Below are 14,418 nucleotides of genomic sequence, written 5' to 3'. Positions count from 1 at the left end.
TCTCCCAGTATGGCTCTATCTCTACCATGAGTTGTGTCCAGGGGACCTGTCCTGTCTAAGATCACATCTGGCGCAAGATTCCAATCGCCTCCCAAAACTATTCTGGAAATTCCCATTTCTGTTAGAATTCTATTTAGATGAAGGAAAAAGGGGGCTTTAGTCCCAACAGGGGCATATATGGAACCCACTCCTAATATATTGTTACCAACTTTAAGCTTCGCTAAAACAAATCTACCATCCTCATCTGACCATGACTGAAGTATTTGGCATTGCAGTGTTTTCCGTATTAGAATGGCTACACCACTTTTCCTAGTAGTAGTGTGGGATGTAGCATCTCCTGATATGTGAGAAGGAGATTTGCAGCTGTAAAGTATCTGGCCTACCCAATCTCGTTTTAATTTTTCTGATTCTATATCAGATAGATGAGTCTCCTGGATGAGAGCAATATCAGTATGTTTGGAGGCTAAATAGGAAAGAATTTTCTTCCTTTTAATGTAATTAGTAAAGCCATTGACATTGAGAGAGACAATTTGCATAGGACTTGTTGTCATGATGATGACTAAAAATGTTAGAGTATATTTGTACTGTGTGAAACAGAGTCAAAATGCTAAAAAAGGGAAAAGGAAGTAGATAAACTATATGGTAATGTGATAATGAGAACTTACTGGAGGGAAAAAATAAAATAAATAAATAAATATCTGGAGTATAGTAAACCTGAAACCAATATGTGGAACTATAATCATAAAATATTGTTAACACTAAACTCTAAATAGTGTAAGTACACCGTTCTAAGTGCTAGAATGTAAAAAAACACTGCAGATCAAATAATATGTATCTTTCGTCGGTGGGTCTAAACCTCAATTCGAAACCCAGACTCTGGAGGGGAGGAAAGGAAAACCACTCTTGGAAAATAAATTATACGAAAAAACACTCCATGGAGTTATAAAATCTATCCAAGAGAAAATCTGCAAATACAAACACAGTAGGAAATGTACATGGTTATTGAACAGCAATATATGAGGATAGGAAATAAATCATATCCATCAGAATTAATAATTGTAGTAAAACACTAATAACATTATATTAATACATAGCATGTATTAATATACTCATCTAGCTGGAAGAATTGATAGTGGAAGGTTGAGCATCAGTTACTTTATTAAAAGACGTGGGTGACTTTAGAGGTGATCTCGATTTGTCTCTGGGATTTTCCTGTGTGAGTGACTTTACGCAGTGGACTGCTTTATCTCTGTCAAACTGTTTCTTAAAGGTACGGACGTGTAATCTACCGGTGCGATGGCTTTGTGGATCTTTCTGTAATTGAAGCGGACTATTCATAGATGTTTTGTCCAGTGGCGTTGAGTCCATATGTTGGTCATCCAAACTGTCCAGGAAGCATACCAGATCCTCAGGCTCCGTGTAGTACCTTGAGTTCCCATCCATTGTGATCCACATTGTGGCAGGTTCTAAAAGACCATATTTGATATCCCATTTGCGAAGTCTTGGCCTAAGTTGCAGGAACGCTTTTCGTTTGGCATTGGTTTCAGTGGAGAAGTCTGCAGCAATAAATACTTTATGGCCTTCCAAGTCATACGGACCATGTTTACGAGCAGCTGTTAATATTTGGCGGACCTGTTCATGGCGTAAGAGGCATGCTATAATCGATCGAGGTCTAGATTCAAGAGTTGAAGTTGAAGTTCTTGATCGAATTCTGTGAGCTCTCTGCAACTCAAGGGGATGCTCAAAAGATATGTTCAGTAGCCGCGGTATTAACGTTAGTAGCAAGTTCTTCACATCATTATTGACTTCCATTTTTTCTGGAATTCCATAAAAACTAATGTTATTTCTTCGGGCCCTGTCTTCCAAATCTATAACTTTTTGTTTTAGGTGCCAGATATCCGGACCCCAATACTCTGCATTATCTAATATCTCTTCCAAAAAAGTGGTTCTTTGATCTAAAATTTCCACTTTTGTATGAAAACAGTTTAGATCCATCCGTATTGTCTTCATTTCTGTTGCGAGATCTGAAATTTTTACATCCATAGATCCCAATCTTTGCCCCACGGCAGAGATCTCTTTTAAAATAAGGTCCATAGAAGCAATGTCTTGTGGGACAACAGTAGACGTGCCTGGAGGTACAGTGTTCCCTACTATTTGTGTAAACAAAGGCTTTCTATTAGATTTGCCACTGGCCATACTGTTATATTTTAATGTTAGAGAAGACAATAAATAAGTACAGCTTAGTAATCAAATATGATATCTAATTGACTCACAAAGTAGGTAGATATTAACACTGTAAATGGTGACAGACATCTGGGATTTTAAAATTATGGCTATATGTTTTCAAGCAGGTGTCGCTGAGAAACAGTGCATCAGAAATGTTGTACAGTTTTCGTCTGCCTACCCAAATTCACTTTACCCCCTCTGCTGATAGGAATTCCGGCGTTTATGTAATTTCGTAGTAGAGTCTGAATTGTCAGATTTAGAAAAATATCTCTGAAGTGAACGTTTACATGCTTCTCATACAGCTGCCTTTCGACATTCAAGGAAAGGAATTTCACATATCTCTTCAGAAGCAGAATTCCTGATAGAATGACTAATTTTCACAAACTCTGTCAGCTGTAGGAATGGTGTACAACACTCACTTGCCAAACTGTATTTACGCCACACACCTGTAGACAAGAAATTCCTGCGCTTACATAATCACGTAATGGATCCTGAACAGTTAAGTGAAGAGAAATACCTCAGAATTGAGAGTTGTCAGAGGCTTCTCTTACAGCAGCCTTTTCACTTATCTCACCAGCAGCTGACTGTGTTTCCTGACAGAATTAGTCTTTGCCACAGACTTCTATAATTTTAAAAAATAATGACTGAATGCTTTCAGACAGGTGTCCCTGAGAATCAGTGCATCAGAAATAGCTCACATGTTTTGCCTGCCTATCCAGATTCGCTTTACGCCCTCTGCTGATAGGAATTCCAGCATTTACTTAATTGCGTAGCAGACTCTAAACTGTCAAATGAAGAGAAATACCTCAGAAGTGAAAGTCCATATGTTTCCCCAACAGCAGCCGTTCAACTTTCAAGAAAGGGAATTCCACTTATCTGTTAAGAAACAGGCTGTATTTCATGACAGAATGAGTAACTTTCACAGAGTCTCTCAGCTGCAGAAATGGTGTGCAACACTCACTTTCCGAACTGCATTTGCTCCACACACTTGGCTGACAAGAAAATCCTGTGCTCACAGAAAGCCCCTTATCTCTTCAGCAGCTGACTGTGTCCTGACAGAAAGTGTTGTTCTTTGCTCAGCTGAGGGGCCGTGTAGCCGGCTTCAGGGCTTCAATTAAGAACTCTGTTTTAACTGGCATTTCTTACTTGGAAAATAACTTCAGAGTTATGTTGCTGTTATCGCATGTATATTTCCTTTCATTCTGACTCCAAGGAGGCTTTTTGACAGCTGTTTGGGTAATCCTTCTCCCCTCGAGCCTCGGAGCTCTACCTTGAGGCGGCCATTTCAGACGGCAGCCAGACTCCGCCCCAGAAAGAGGCATTCTTGATATCCTGAAGTATTCACTGCAAGACGTTCCCAGAGATGTGCGTCATGTTGTGTAAATATATGGATGTGATCTGGAGGGCACATATAACTTTTGGTGGGCGTCATAGGTATGCTATAATGAGGAATTGAGGGTACACATAACAGAAGTGCAGATGGGAAATAGAGGGAACTGATCGTGACTTGTGGTTTTATACGATGACCTCAGTGAAGCCTTACCCAGGGTCTTTAAGATGGGTGGTTTCCTAGTTGTTTATCAGGCCTTTCAGGGCATCCTACCAAGGGCTGGGTAAGAGCAGCAGGTTGAGGACAGGCCGGAAACGTGGGAGCATGTTTGGCATTTAACAGGGGTTTCTGTAATAAGGAATAGTGCAGGTTTCCTCATGAGTTCTCCAGATGCGCAGGCTGGCACCTGCTTGTACACTGCAGAGGGCAGGTGGGTGGAAACAAGAAATGCATGGGGGAGCCTGGCAGCAGCATCCATTGTGAGCGGGATATAGTGATCCCACGGGTCTGTGAGGAAAGGCTCATACATCTATAAAATTGGACAGGTTGCCTTACTAGTTGAAGTGATATGGGAAGGCTGAAGACGCCAACTTGCTATGCAGGGATTGCAAATGGATTTGAGTTGGGATACAGTGGTGCACTATACGGACGACGAGTGGACAATTTGAAATCTGTGAAAGAGTACCCTCAAGTAGTGTGCATGAAACTGGAGAAAGAAGTGCAGGAGAGTAGAATGTCGAGCTAATGGTATCACTGACTCGTGTGGTTCCCAGGAAAGAAAAGGGTCAATTCCGGCTAAGTCAGCACTTATTATGGCCAGAACGGCAGTCAGTGAATGTCTATATTTCAGATGATTTATCCTCAGAGACACTCATCGGTGGATGTGGCCATAAACCTCGTCAATCAGGTGGGACTAAGAGCACAAATGGTGAAGAGTGACATCAAGTCGGCATTCCGGCTGCTGCTAGTGCACCTGGCTGATTTCGAATTGCCCAGCACACAGTTTGAGGGTCAATGGTACATACACATAGATTTATCGGTGGGATGTTCTTATTTGAAATGTTTTCCTGCAATGGATTTTCACATTTGTAATGGGCTACACAACAGTGATATTACTTAGATGACTTTTTTTTTTTTTGTTGGACAACCTGGCACCACAGACCATCAGCAGATATTGGCTAGTTTTAAGGAGCTTAAGAAGGATGCAGGAGTGCCTCTGGTGTCTGAGAAAACATTTTTGACATTTCTGTGTATTGAAATTGATGTGGTAATGATGGAGGCACAGTTGCCGCAGGAAAAGAAAAGAGCTATGGTGTACCTGGTTGACATGATATTGGCAAAGAAAAAGGTGCAGTTACAGGGGTATCAGTTATTTTTTTTAATTTGAATTTTTGCATGCAGAGTGGTAACAGGTACTGCCTTCCGTAGGAGGCTGGGTTTAACAATATCAGGTTTGTCACTGCCATATCACAGGAAGCTTTATTGTTGTTGGGGTGAGTAAAGCAGTTTGAAGGGGGGGATAAGAGTAAGTTTACATTTGTAAACAACAAAGAGTTAAAGGCTACAGCTTTAAGAAGTAAAGTTAGGTTTGGGAAGTAAAATATAGTGACAGGCAGACAAGTTGGAGGTACTACAAGGGGGACAATAAGGGATGGGTGATTGGCTAACCACTAAGTGGTTATTGATGTAAAGTGAGGCTGATCTTTTTGTATATTGATTTGGCTAGAGAATATGTTGTTTGTGATGTGCACCTGCTTTGATAAAGCAGCCCTTTTCGCACTAAAAGTTGTCTGTGCTGTGCTCGCTCACCCAAACTATTGCTTGTCAAATTCAACATTTTGTCTGTACGTTTACCAAAATACGGCATAAGTCTGTGGCTGGGGAGTATTGTTGAGGGCGATTAATTATTCTAGTATACAGTTGTAATGCCTTTAACAGTCATAAAATCTCATAATTGCTGTAAATAATTTCTTGAGATAGAAACACCAAACTGCAAAGATAACTTATCATTTTAAACACAAGAGCTGTAATATTATTTAATGCCAAAGGTGGCAATAACAATTACTTGTTAGTCGATAAACCAGGGCGGTCTCACAGAACATTCCTTGTTTTCATGTTTGAATGAACTTATTTTTTTTTTGTACTGCCCAATTATTTTGGATGCATTGCTGCAAGATAAGTAGCAATCCTCAGTCTTCAGGAAGGACGTGATGACTGTTGGTGAATAAGCCTGCAAATAAGGCTTTTTGTTTCATTTTCTGACTTCCACATTTTGATTGACTTGGTTGATAAGCATTTTGACTGACAATTTTGCCTTCAACATTAAAAAAATCTAATTTTTATAGTGCATACTACAAACTCAATTATTTCTATGCACTCAACTAATAGATGCTTTTGTTATCCTACTCAGTAGTACTCGCTACGTCAATCCTAAAAGAATGAAAGTCTATGTCTGAGTCTCAGTACATGACTCTGGGCTATCACTCAGGCAACTGAACTATTTTACATACATTTTGGTTTGGAAGGCATTACAAAAACAACCACCGTTTAGCATGGTGTAGCTGCAATGCTACAACATCTCCCTGCATGACTTTGCTTTCAGCACAGCCAACAGTCCAGTCTTCTATGTTGCCTATCCAAGACAGAGGTCCAGCCAGAACTACTAAGCCTAACACCACCACATGCCCTGGAAGGAATTGCCACATGCTAATGATGGCAACATTTTGCCTCTGTGCTTGTGCCGTACTACGGACAAGGGTGAAGGGGCAGCAAAATCATCAGGAGTCCACTGAATGTGCACCACAAAGAGCTGGAGCACAGTCAGTGCGCCATCCGAAGGGCAACCATGGACCCAGAGACTTTCTCCTTCAGGTGGGTGCACTTACTCGCTTCACCTGCCTGCAGGGGATCTCTGTCCGCCGTTCAAAAGCAGAACAAATGCTGCCTAGACTGTGAAAGGAAGATTGGCTGTTTCAAACAGCCAGTCAGCCTTTGCCAGTTTACAGCTGCTCTCAGGGCAGTGCCTTATCTGTATAGTGAGCACTGTCCCGGTTTGCGCTCGGCACATAGTTAAAGTGAACCCCATGTATAATACTGTATGGTTTTATTTTGTTAATATTTGGTGAGGGCATTTGTTGAGAGCGGTGTGGGAGGTTTACACAATGCCAGTTCTTTTTTTTGGGTGAGGATGGGCACCATAGCCTGTGGGTGGCAAGACACTGGATGTAGCACGGGGAAGAGAGCTAAGGCAGGTAAGGCCATGTTTCCTCATGAGTTCTCCAGATGATGTTGTATATGGTGCCCCCATCACTTCTCCAACCACATATAGATGCAGTAAAAAGGGTGGACCATACATAACATAAAAATGTGTATTATGGGTAGCAGTGAATAACGTGGATGTTTTTCTCCTCTGAGTTCTGAGTGAAATAATAGATAACTCGGGCTTGGCTCTTATCAACTTGATGTCACTAGAATCTCTTGGGGAAAAACAATCCTGTTATTCACCTCTACCCACTTATAATTCTATATGTTACCAATGACAAAAATGTGTATGAGATTTGACATTTAGTGGGCCACATTATGACCCTGCGTGGTGGCGGTCGGACTGCCGTCAATGCTTCTACACAACAGTCTAGCGGTCCTAATCTGCCTGGGCAGCGCTGCAAGCAGCGCAGCCCTGAGGATTACAACCCCCTTCTCCACCAGCGATTTCATGGCAGTAACCCCGACATGAAAAGTCTGGCGGAGACGGGGTACAGGGTGCCCCAGGAGGGCCCCTGCACTGCCCATACCATGTAACCTACGCACTACAGCATTGCCACCAGCTCTCTTTTGAGCCAGAGACAATGCTGTAGGCCATTTATCGCTGGGCCAGTGGGCAGAAACTGTGTTTCCACCCGCTGACCCAGTGGAGAACTCGTAATGGCGCCGGCGGGGAGGCTGCAATACTGGCGGCAACCTACCCGTCAGGACGTCCGCCGAAGTCATAATGAGGGCCTTAGAGTCTAAAGGCAAGGTAGAGTTGTTTATAGGACCAGCTCATGAACTTCACAATAAAATATCATCATTAGCTTCTAAGATGCTCATGTGGATATTTCATGGCATTAGAAAGCCAGGGCAACATTGGAGAATACCTGATTTGTTGAGGAATTTAATGAGATAAAGGAATTTCATGGAGGCATGTCATAAGCTAGGGAGGCCAGTTTATGGATTAATGCTTATAGAAATGTATATTAAGCCGATGATGTTGTACATGGTGGTTTAATGAGTCAATAGTCTTTTCCTGTTGTGTTTCACAAATGATTACATTTCACTAGGCCAGTTAAGCCTGACGGCACGCTACGGTTAACATCCTCTTATGTACACCTGGGCACCACCAGGTTCATATTTGCACCCTCAGATTTGTGCAGAGAAGTTAAATGAAACATACTTGATTTTTCTTCTTTTATGATGTATTCCATCACATCAGAAGCCTTGTTTTCGACTGAAACGTGAACTGAAAGCACCAGAGCTTTCCGATCAGCATCTTTTCTGACCAGGAACACCTAAAGAGATTAAAAAAAGGCCTTGCATTAGCAATAGGATGTTACTCACAATTCAGCTGTGTACAACAAACATTGATGGAGCCACAAGTTTTGGTTTTCAATTATTGAAATGTTGTCTCAACCTTCCACCATACACAAGACATGTACAGTGTGGACATCAGCAGGACATGCTTGCCTCACACACAGAGAACAGGTACAACGTGAGCAAAAAGACTACGGGTTTTCCTCCAAAACCTAAACAGGACCAGCATGGGCAGAAGCAATGCAACCTTCTTTTTTCTTTTCTCTATCCCTCTTATATCAAACATATATTTATATAATCTACCCACACACACATATATATATATTTACCCATATGTATATAGATACACATTTAATCAAGTACGGCAAATACCATGTACGCTTTCTCGACTTCCTTCCCTAGTGTGGTCACAGAAAATCTTTTTTTATCTTTTCTGCCACAGTACAGTAGTGTTGAGTCATAAGTAACTTTCGAAATGAAATGTATGGGGTTATTTTTCGCTGTTAGTCGGGCTGCTCTTGTTGTGTATGCTAATTTAACAGATGCATTCATTATTTGTAAAATATGTTTACTCTGCAAACAGTGGGGACATTTTTATTAGATTTCTGATGAGGTTCTGTCAAGCTAGGTAGGGTTTTGATGACGCAGAAATGAAGGTTTTACATTTATTAGCGCATAAACGTAGTGCCGCAATAATCAAGTGTGACTTTAACCGAACTAATAAAGATTGTACGGGGACAAATGTGCCCTCAGAGTAGTTCACCAACATTTATAAGCGTGCTTTATATAACGTGATGTATTAGAATTGTACTAATCTGACATAACCGTAAACGTGTGCCATGATTTGCTTGTTTGAAATGTTTTAACTTAGCATAACTTTAGTGGAGGCTTCGGCCTAGTTGCCTTGTCTCACGGTTTAGATGCTCGTGTTTTTCTAATGTGCTAATAAACGTGTATTCTTGCTTGAAGCTGTACTTTTCCAGTGAGATCGGTTCACATGCTTATCTTTAAGGTTTCGTGCCAGCCTGGCATCTTCTTCTTTGCTCCAAGGTCAATCTGCAGGTGCAGACAATGGAAGCTCTGAAAGTGAGTTAATTGGTCAAATATGTTGCAACTTACGTTCCCGACTCCAAGGATAATGTATGCCTAGGTAGAAGCTTGTGAATTGTTGTTTTTGATTGGACAATTTGAAGCCAACCTATGAACCCTCCAATGGAAGACCCTACTGGATTTGAACTGTTGTTTATTTAAACCTGGTGCACAAGGAGAAAGCGGACATTACCCATCGGACATTGGCCATTACCCATTGCACCCATTGAGGACATTATTAGCCATTAGCCATTAGCCATTACCCGCCATTTGCAGGACATTGCAGCCATTATGGCCCATCTTGCCGACCTCGTCATTTTGCCATCTTCAACGATGCCAATTGATGTTCGACGCCAATTTGAATGAGACTTTGATGCTTTCTCTAATCGAGAGAAAGAGACTTTAAGAAATTCTCACCCTAGAGACTTTAACTTTGATTTGCCCCTTTGCATAAAGTAGTAGTTTTGTCCTTTTATCTTGCCGCTGTGAGGCAATTGCCCCGTCCACCCTGCCCCCTTTGCCCCGTCCCATGCTGATCGAAACCGGTACCTGTGAGACGAAGACTTCCTTCTGAATGCTGATTGAATTTGGTAAATATGAAAGGAAAATGTACAATTGCATTGTGTTTCTTTTTAGGTAACCAACTGCTGATTTTTGATAAGAGCCCTAGTTAGGAGTTTTCCAAATTAATGTTGCTAAATTGTTTTTGCATGAAGTCCCACATGCAGATGCTAATTTGAGGTTAGATGAGGATTCATTTGTTGCACGATGCAATTTGAGACCTTGTTATGCTGACTAATGTATGCAATTAGCCCATTACAGATTGTAGTTTTAGTGGTTTGTGTTGCTATTATCGAATGCATTGTTATTCAAATGCTGCATAGATTGCATCTTTTTCGCCGTTATGGACAGCTATTAATGTTCATTTACATATATCATTTGGTGTTGAGACACATTTATATCGTGCTAGCTTTGTTAATATAGGGAAATAAATTCATTAACTTTGAATGAACTGGTGTGGTTATTCATGGCCGAAAGGTCATGGTTCGCCGAAATGTTTTCTGGATTAATTGTGAAGTGTTATGTTGATCAGGGCATTGCCTATGTTCGTTATTGATTATTGATTTGATTAAATTGACTAATCTCGGGTGAAGAGAGCCCCACTTGGTCAAAAGATTCATCGACCCAAGAGCGTCCAAATACAGGTAATTTATTAGAACGGAACGCTCTATCAGTAGATGGTAGCAGAGGACGGTTACGCCCTTTGGGACCCCGCTCGAGAGGTAACGGTTACGCCCTTTGGGACCCCACTCGAGAGGTACATGGTGTTGAATTGAAGGTTTCGCCCTTTGGGACCCCACTTGAGAGGTAACGGTTACGCCCTTTGGGACCCCGCTCGAGAAGTATATGGTGTTGAATTAGATTTTTCTTGGGTAAAACAGATTGAGAGAATGATGATGCCCTAAGTCCCCCACGACTTTCCCGGGATCTCGGAGCTTGCGAATGGAGAGAATGGAGGTGTGAAATCGGCGTTGGCGGTACTAGTGACGGTATGAGTGAAGTCAGGATTTTGCGCTTGCACAGCTTATTGCCGCAGATTGTTTGAAAAGGTTGCGAGGATTTTAGAGAATAGCGGAGGTGCGACTCCGAGTGTGAGAGTAGGGAAGTCGTCGAACTTCATGTGCATGTGGCGCTTTGTGCAGAAAAAGGTCCACGTGGTTGTTGTTGTTGAGACGGGCCCTGCGAGGTCAAGAGACTCCGGAGTATGTTGAAAAGTGTATGAGACACTTGTTTTATGTTGTGGTCTGGTCGGTTTAACAGGTTGACCGGGCGTGGTCAACGAGTCGGTACGTGTGTTGAGGGAGTGAAAGAAAACTTCGACTTCGGGCTTTGACAAATTCTAAGTGCACTAGAATAGATCATTGACAAGTTGAGAGCAGAGTCTGCGGGTCAGATTTGCTTGCGAAAGTGGGGACCGAGAAAGATGGAATAACTGCCGAGGCTAGTGAAAAATCCCTAAGGTCCTGAAGCGATTGTGTTACCCTTCCTGTAGTAAACGACAGATCTGTTTTATTATTATTTGGTTGCTCGCGATACATGCTAGAAGTTGTTACGAGAGGAGCTGAGTGAAGGAGGACAAGCCGCGAGGCTTTGTCAACCGCAGTGTGTGTGAGTGTGACATCACTAGGAGCCGCGCTGGGATAGGTTGGTTGCAGAGAAGGGTCGCGCACGGATTGGACGCAGTCCGTGGGGCTCGATTGGAAGGGGAAAGGCAAGCGAAGAGTATTCCGGGAATTAAAGTCACTTATTGATTACAAACTTTGTGAAATAAAAGACGAGAAAATGAAATTTTTTAAAGCATTAAAGAGTGCGATGAAGGGGGAGTCCTACATTAAAGCGAGCGTAGGAGAGGAGACACCACCCGAAGGTACACCAGCTTACATTGTAATGGAGGAAAGGGGGGTAGCTCCGTGCCTTTGGCTAAAGCAATGGCACAAGCTGACAGAGAGACATGGGAGCGTAGCGTTCCCGATCCATGGGACATTCAATATAAGGATCTTAGAGAATTTGAGATTCGCGATGTACGACATGAAGGTACCTCCAAGGCCAGCACAGTTTGAGGCTCTAGCGATTTGGGAACTAATGGCTAGACAGCAACAGCAAAAGAAGTTCGAGACCAGGATAAGAAAGGTAGAAAAGACACTAGCGGACGCTAGGTGGGATAATGCACAGAAGGTGTGGAGGTCAGATATATTGCAGGGGATAAAATTGTTTCCCGCAATTGCTAAGGAAGAAGAGGCGACAGGCAAGAAAGCTACCTGTAAGACAAACAGTAGGTGCTCCAAAGATAGAGAGGATGAGGAAAAGTTAAGGAGAGAAGACGAGTTAGAGGATGAGGAGTTCATCATGCAATTGCTGAACGACCGTCCACCACCTTATGCAGAGAGTGAACAAGGTCCAAGTACCAGTTCTGCCCCTCCGGCACCGGTACAGAATAATGAAACTCCGAATTCAGAAACGCCATCGGGATCTAAGGACCCGAGTTTACTGTTCACCCCGCAGATACCGCAGGTTAGGAGAATATATCCAGATGTGCCTATATTGAAACCAGCAGAAAATTATCAGCCGCAGGTCCCAAGGTACTACAGCAGTGACAACAGTACGGGAATGATTCTAGATCCAACCGTAATGGGAGTACAGAATGGTCGCAACCCAACATTGGCACAAGCTGAATCAACCCAGCTTTTGATGCCTCAAAAGCAGATGCAGGGGGGAACCGCACATGCTCAGATGACGGGGAGTCAGACGGGCATGCCGGCAATGATGGCCCATAGTGTGGGAATGAACATGCCTCAGAACCTGGGGAATGGACAGAACCCAGATGCGATATCCCTACCCATTACTGTAGGTCCACTGGTACATTTGTACATTCAGCCTAACTCAGGTATGAGCGGTCAAGGATCAGTGGTGCAGAATGGGACGGAAAGGAGGTGCATAGAAAACACTCCAGAGACAACTCCGATAGCGGCTCTGCCAACTGGATCTGGGTCCTTGATGGAGTTTAGTCCCATATGTGCTCAGTCAACAGTGGTGAGGTCGAGTCCCCCACTGATGATACCGCTATCATCGAACACTGAAAAGTTGCCGCAACCATCAATGGCAGTCGATGTGAATGCTACACTGATGGGGTTGAATGCGCAACAGCTGACACAGTGGTTCAACAGTCTGAATTCCACACAAAGCTCAGCCAGTGGGAAGGGAGAAGACTATCTGAATAGGGTCAGGTTGAACATGGAAGCAGAAGAATTGGTGGAAGGGACTATGGGTTTGAATAGGTTAGAGTCCTACTCGGAAGAAGAGCTGAGGTATCTATGTCCCAGGATTACGAGAGAAGTGAACAAGGTACATAGAAGGTTGCAAGAAATAGCTGACAAAAACGGGGTTGAGATAGACAAGACAAAACACTTGAGCAGGAGCTATAGATTGGATTTCGGGACCACAGACTTTGAACACATGAGGTCAGCAGGCATGAAAACGCACCTTAGAGAATTGCTGCAGAGTGCACAAGTGTGGAGGTGCTTAGACAAATGGGAAAGCAGATGGGCAAAGAAAAAGGAAAAGAAGAAAGATAGTGTCCCAGAGCATAAGGAGAAAAGACCACAGAGTAGTGCAATAACTATGTTACCAATGAGGGAGACAGCAGGGGGAAAATTAATACATGTACCGTGGCACAGAAGTGACATTCAGTCTTTTACGGATGATTTTCCCAAACTGAGAGAGAAACCGATTGAATGGTATCAACAGACTGATAGGTTTGTGAAGCTTGCAAAATGTCTTTGGGAAGACCTGAACACCCTCTTTGAGATTGTGGTTCCGGCAGATTTGTGGGAAGACTGCAAAAGGGCTGTAGGTTGGCCGACAAGTGAACCAGAGAGAGACAGGGATACGGGTGCACCATCACCTATGGTAATGAGCTTGTACTATAAGGTGATTGAGCATTTGAAGACGAAGGTTGCCGCGAAAAATGTGGATTGGCAGAAAATTGATCGAACTGCCCAAGAGGCTAAAGAGTCGATTCATGGTTACTATGAGAGGTTGTTGAAGGCGTTCAAGAACTACAGTGGCACGGAAACAATAGAGGCGAAGGACATGCTTCATTTTGTGTTTAGATTTGTGGAAGGGCTGAGACCAGAGATAAGTCAGATGATAAAGACGCATTTGATTTGTTGGCAGTCGAAACCTATTGATGAGGTGTTGAATTATGCGAAATACTGTAGCGACGAAATTGAAGTGAAACAGAAAAGGTTGAAAGAGAAAGTGCTGATGATGCAACTTAAAGCAGCTCAGACAGGTTTGCAAGGGTCGCAAGGGTTCCAACAGCAGATACCGCAGCCGCAGCCGCAGGGAAACATGGTGTTTCAGCCACAGGCGAGAGGCAGAGGCAGAGGAGGATTTGGGAGTAATGGTCCGGATTTGAACACTGTTGCGATTCCGAATGGTGTGCAGGCAATGAAAAGGGTGATGCCGTGTCACGTGTGCAGAATCGTCGGACATTGGAAACGCGAGTGCCCGATGGTGGTGCAGGAAGGTGCAGGTGTTGGTCAGCAAAACAATGATGTCAATGCATTCCAGACAATGAGGGGACCGAAAATGAGAGGTCCAAACGCAAATTTTCAGACCATAAATCAGCTGCAAGGATTACAGCC

The 14,418-nt window shown here is 43.0% G+C and overlaps 1 protein-coding gene across 1 annotated transcript in view; it reads right to left on the bottom strand.

The window, feature by feature from the left end:
• RIN3 (Ras and Rab interactor 3) overlaps positions 1-14,418 on the bottom strand; it is a 394,191-nt gene that overhangs the window by 187,698 nt on the left and 192,075 nt on the right. The window contains exon 3 of the mRNA XM_069208209.1: positions 7,986-8,100. Within this exon, the coding sequence (XP_069064310.1) occupies positions 7,986-8,100 (115 nt within the window). The remainder of the gene's footprint in view (positions 1-7,985; positions 8,101-14,418) is intronic.

Source organism: Pleurodeles waltl, chromosome 9 (assembly GCF_031143425.1).
Source record: "Pleurodeles waltl isolate 20211129_DDA chromosome 9, aPleWal1.hap1.20221129, whole genome shotgun sequence".
Taxonomy (NCBI): domain Eukaryota; kingdom Metazoa; phylum Chordata; class Amphibia; order Caudata; family Salamandridae; genus Pleurodeles; species Pleurodeles waltl.
This window is presented reverse-complemented; position numbering and strand designations above follow the sequence as displayed.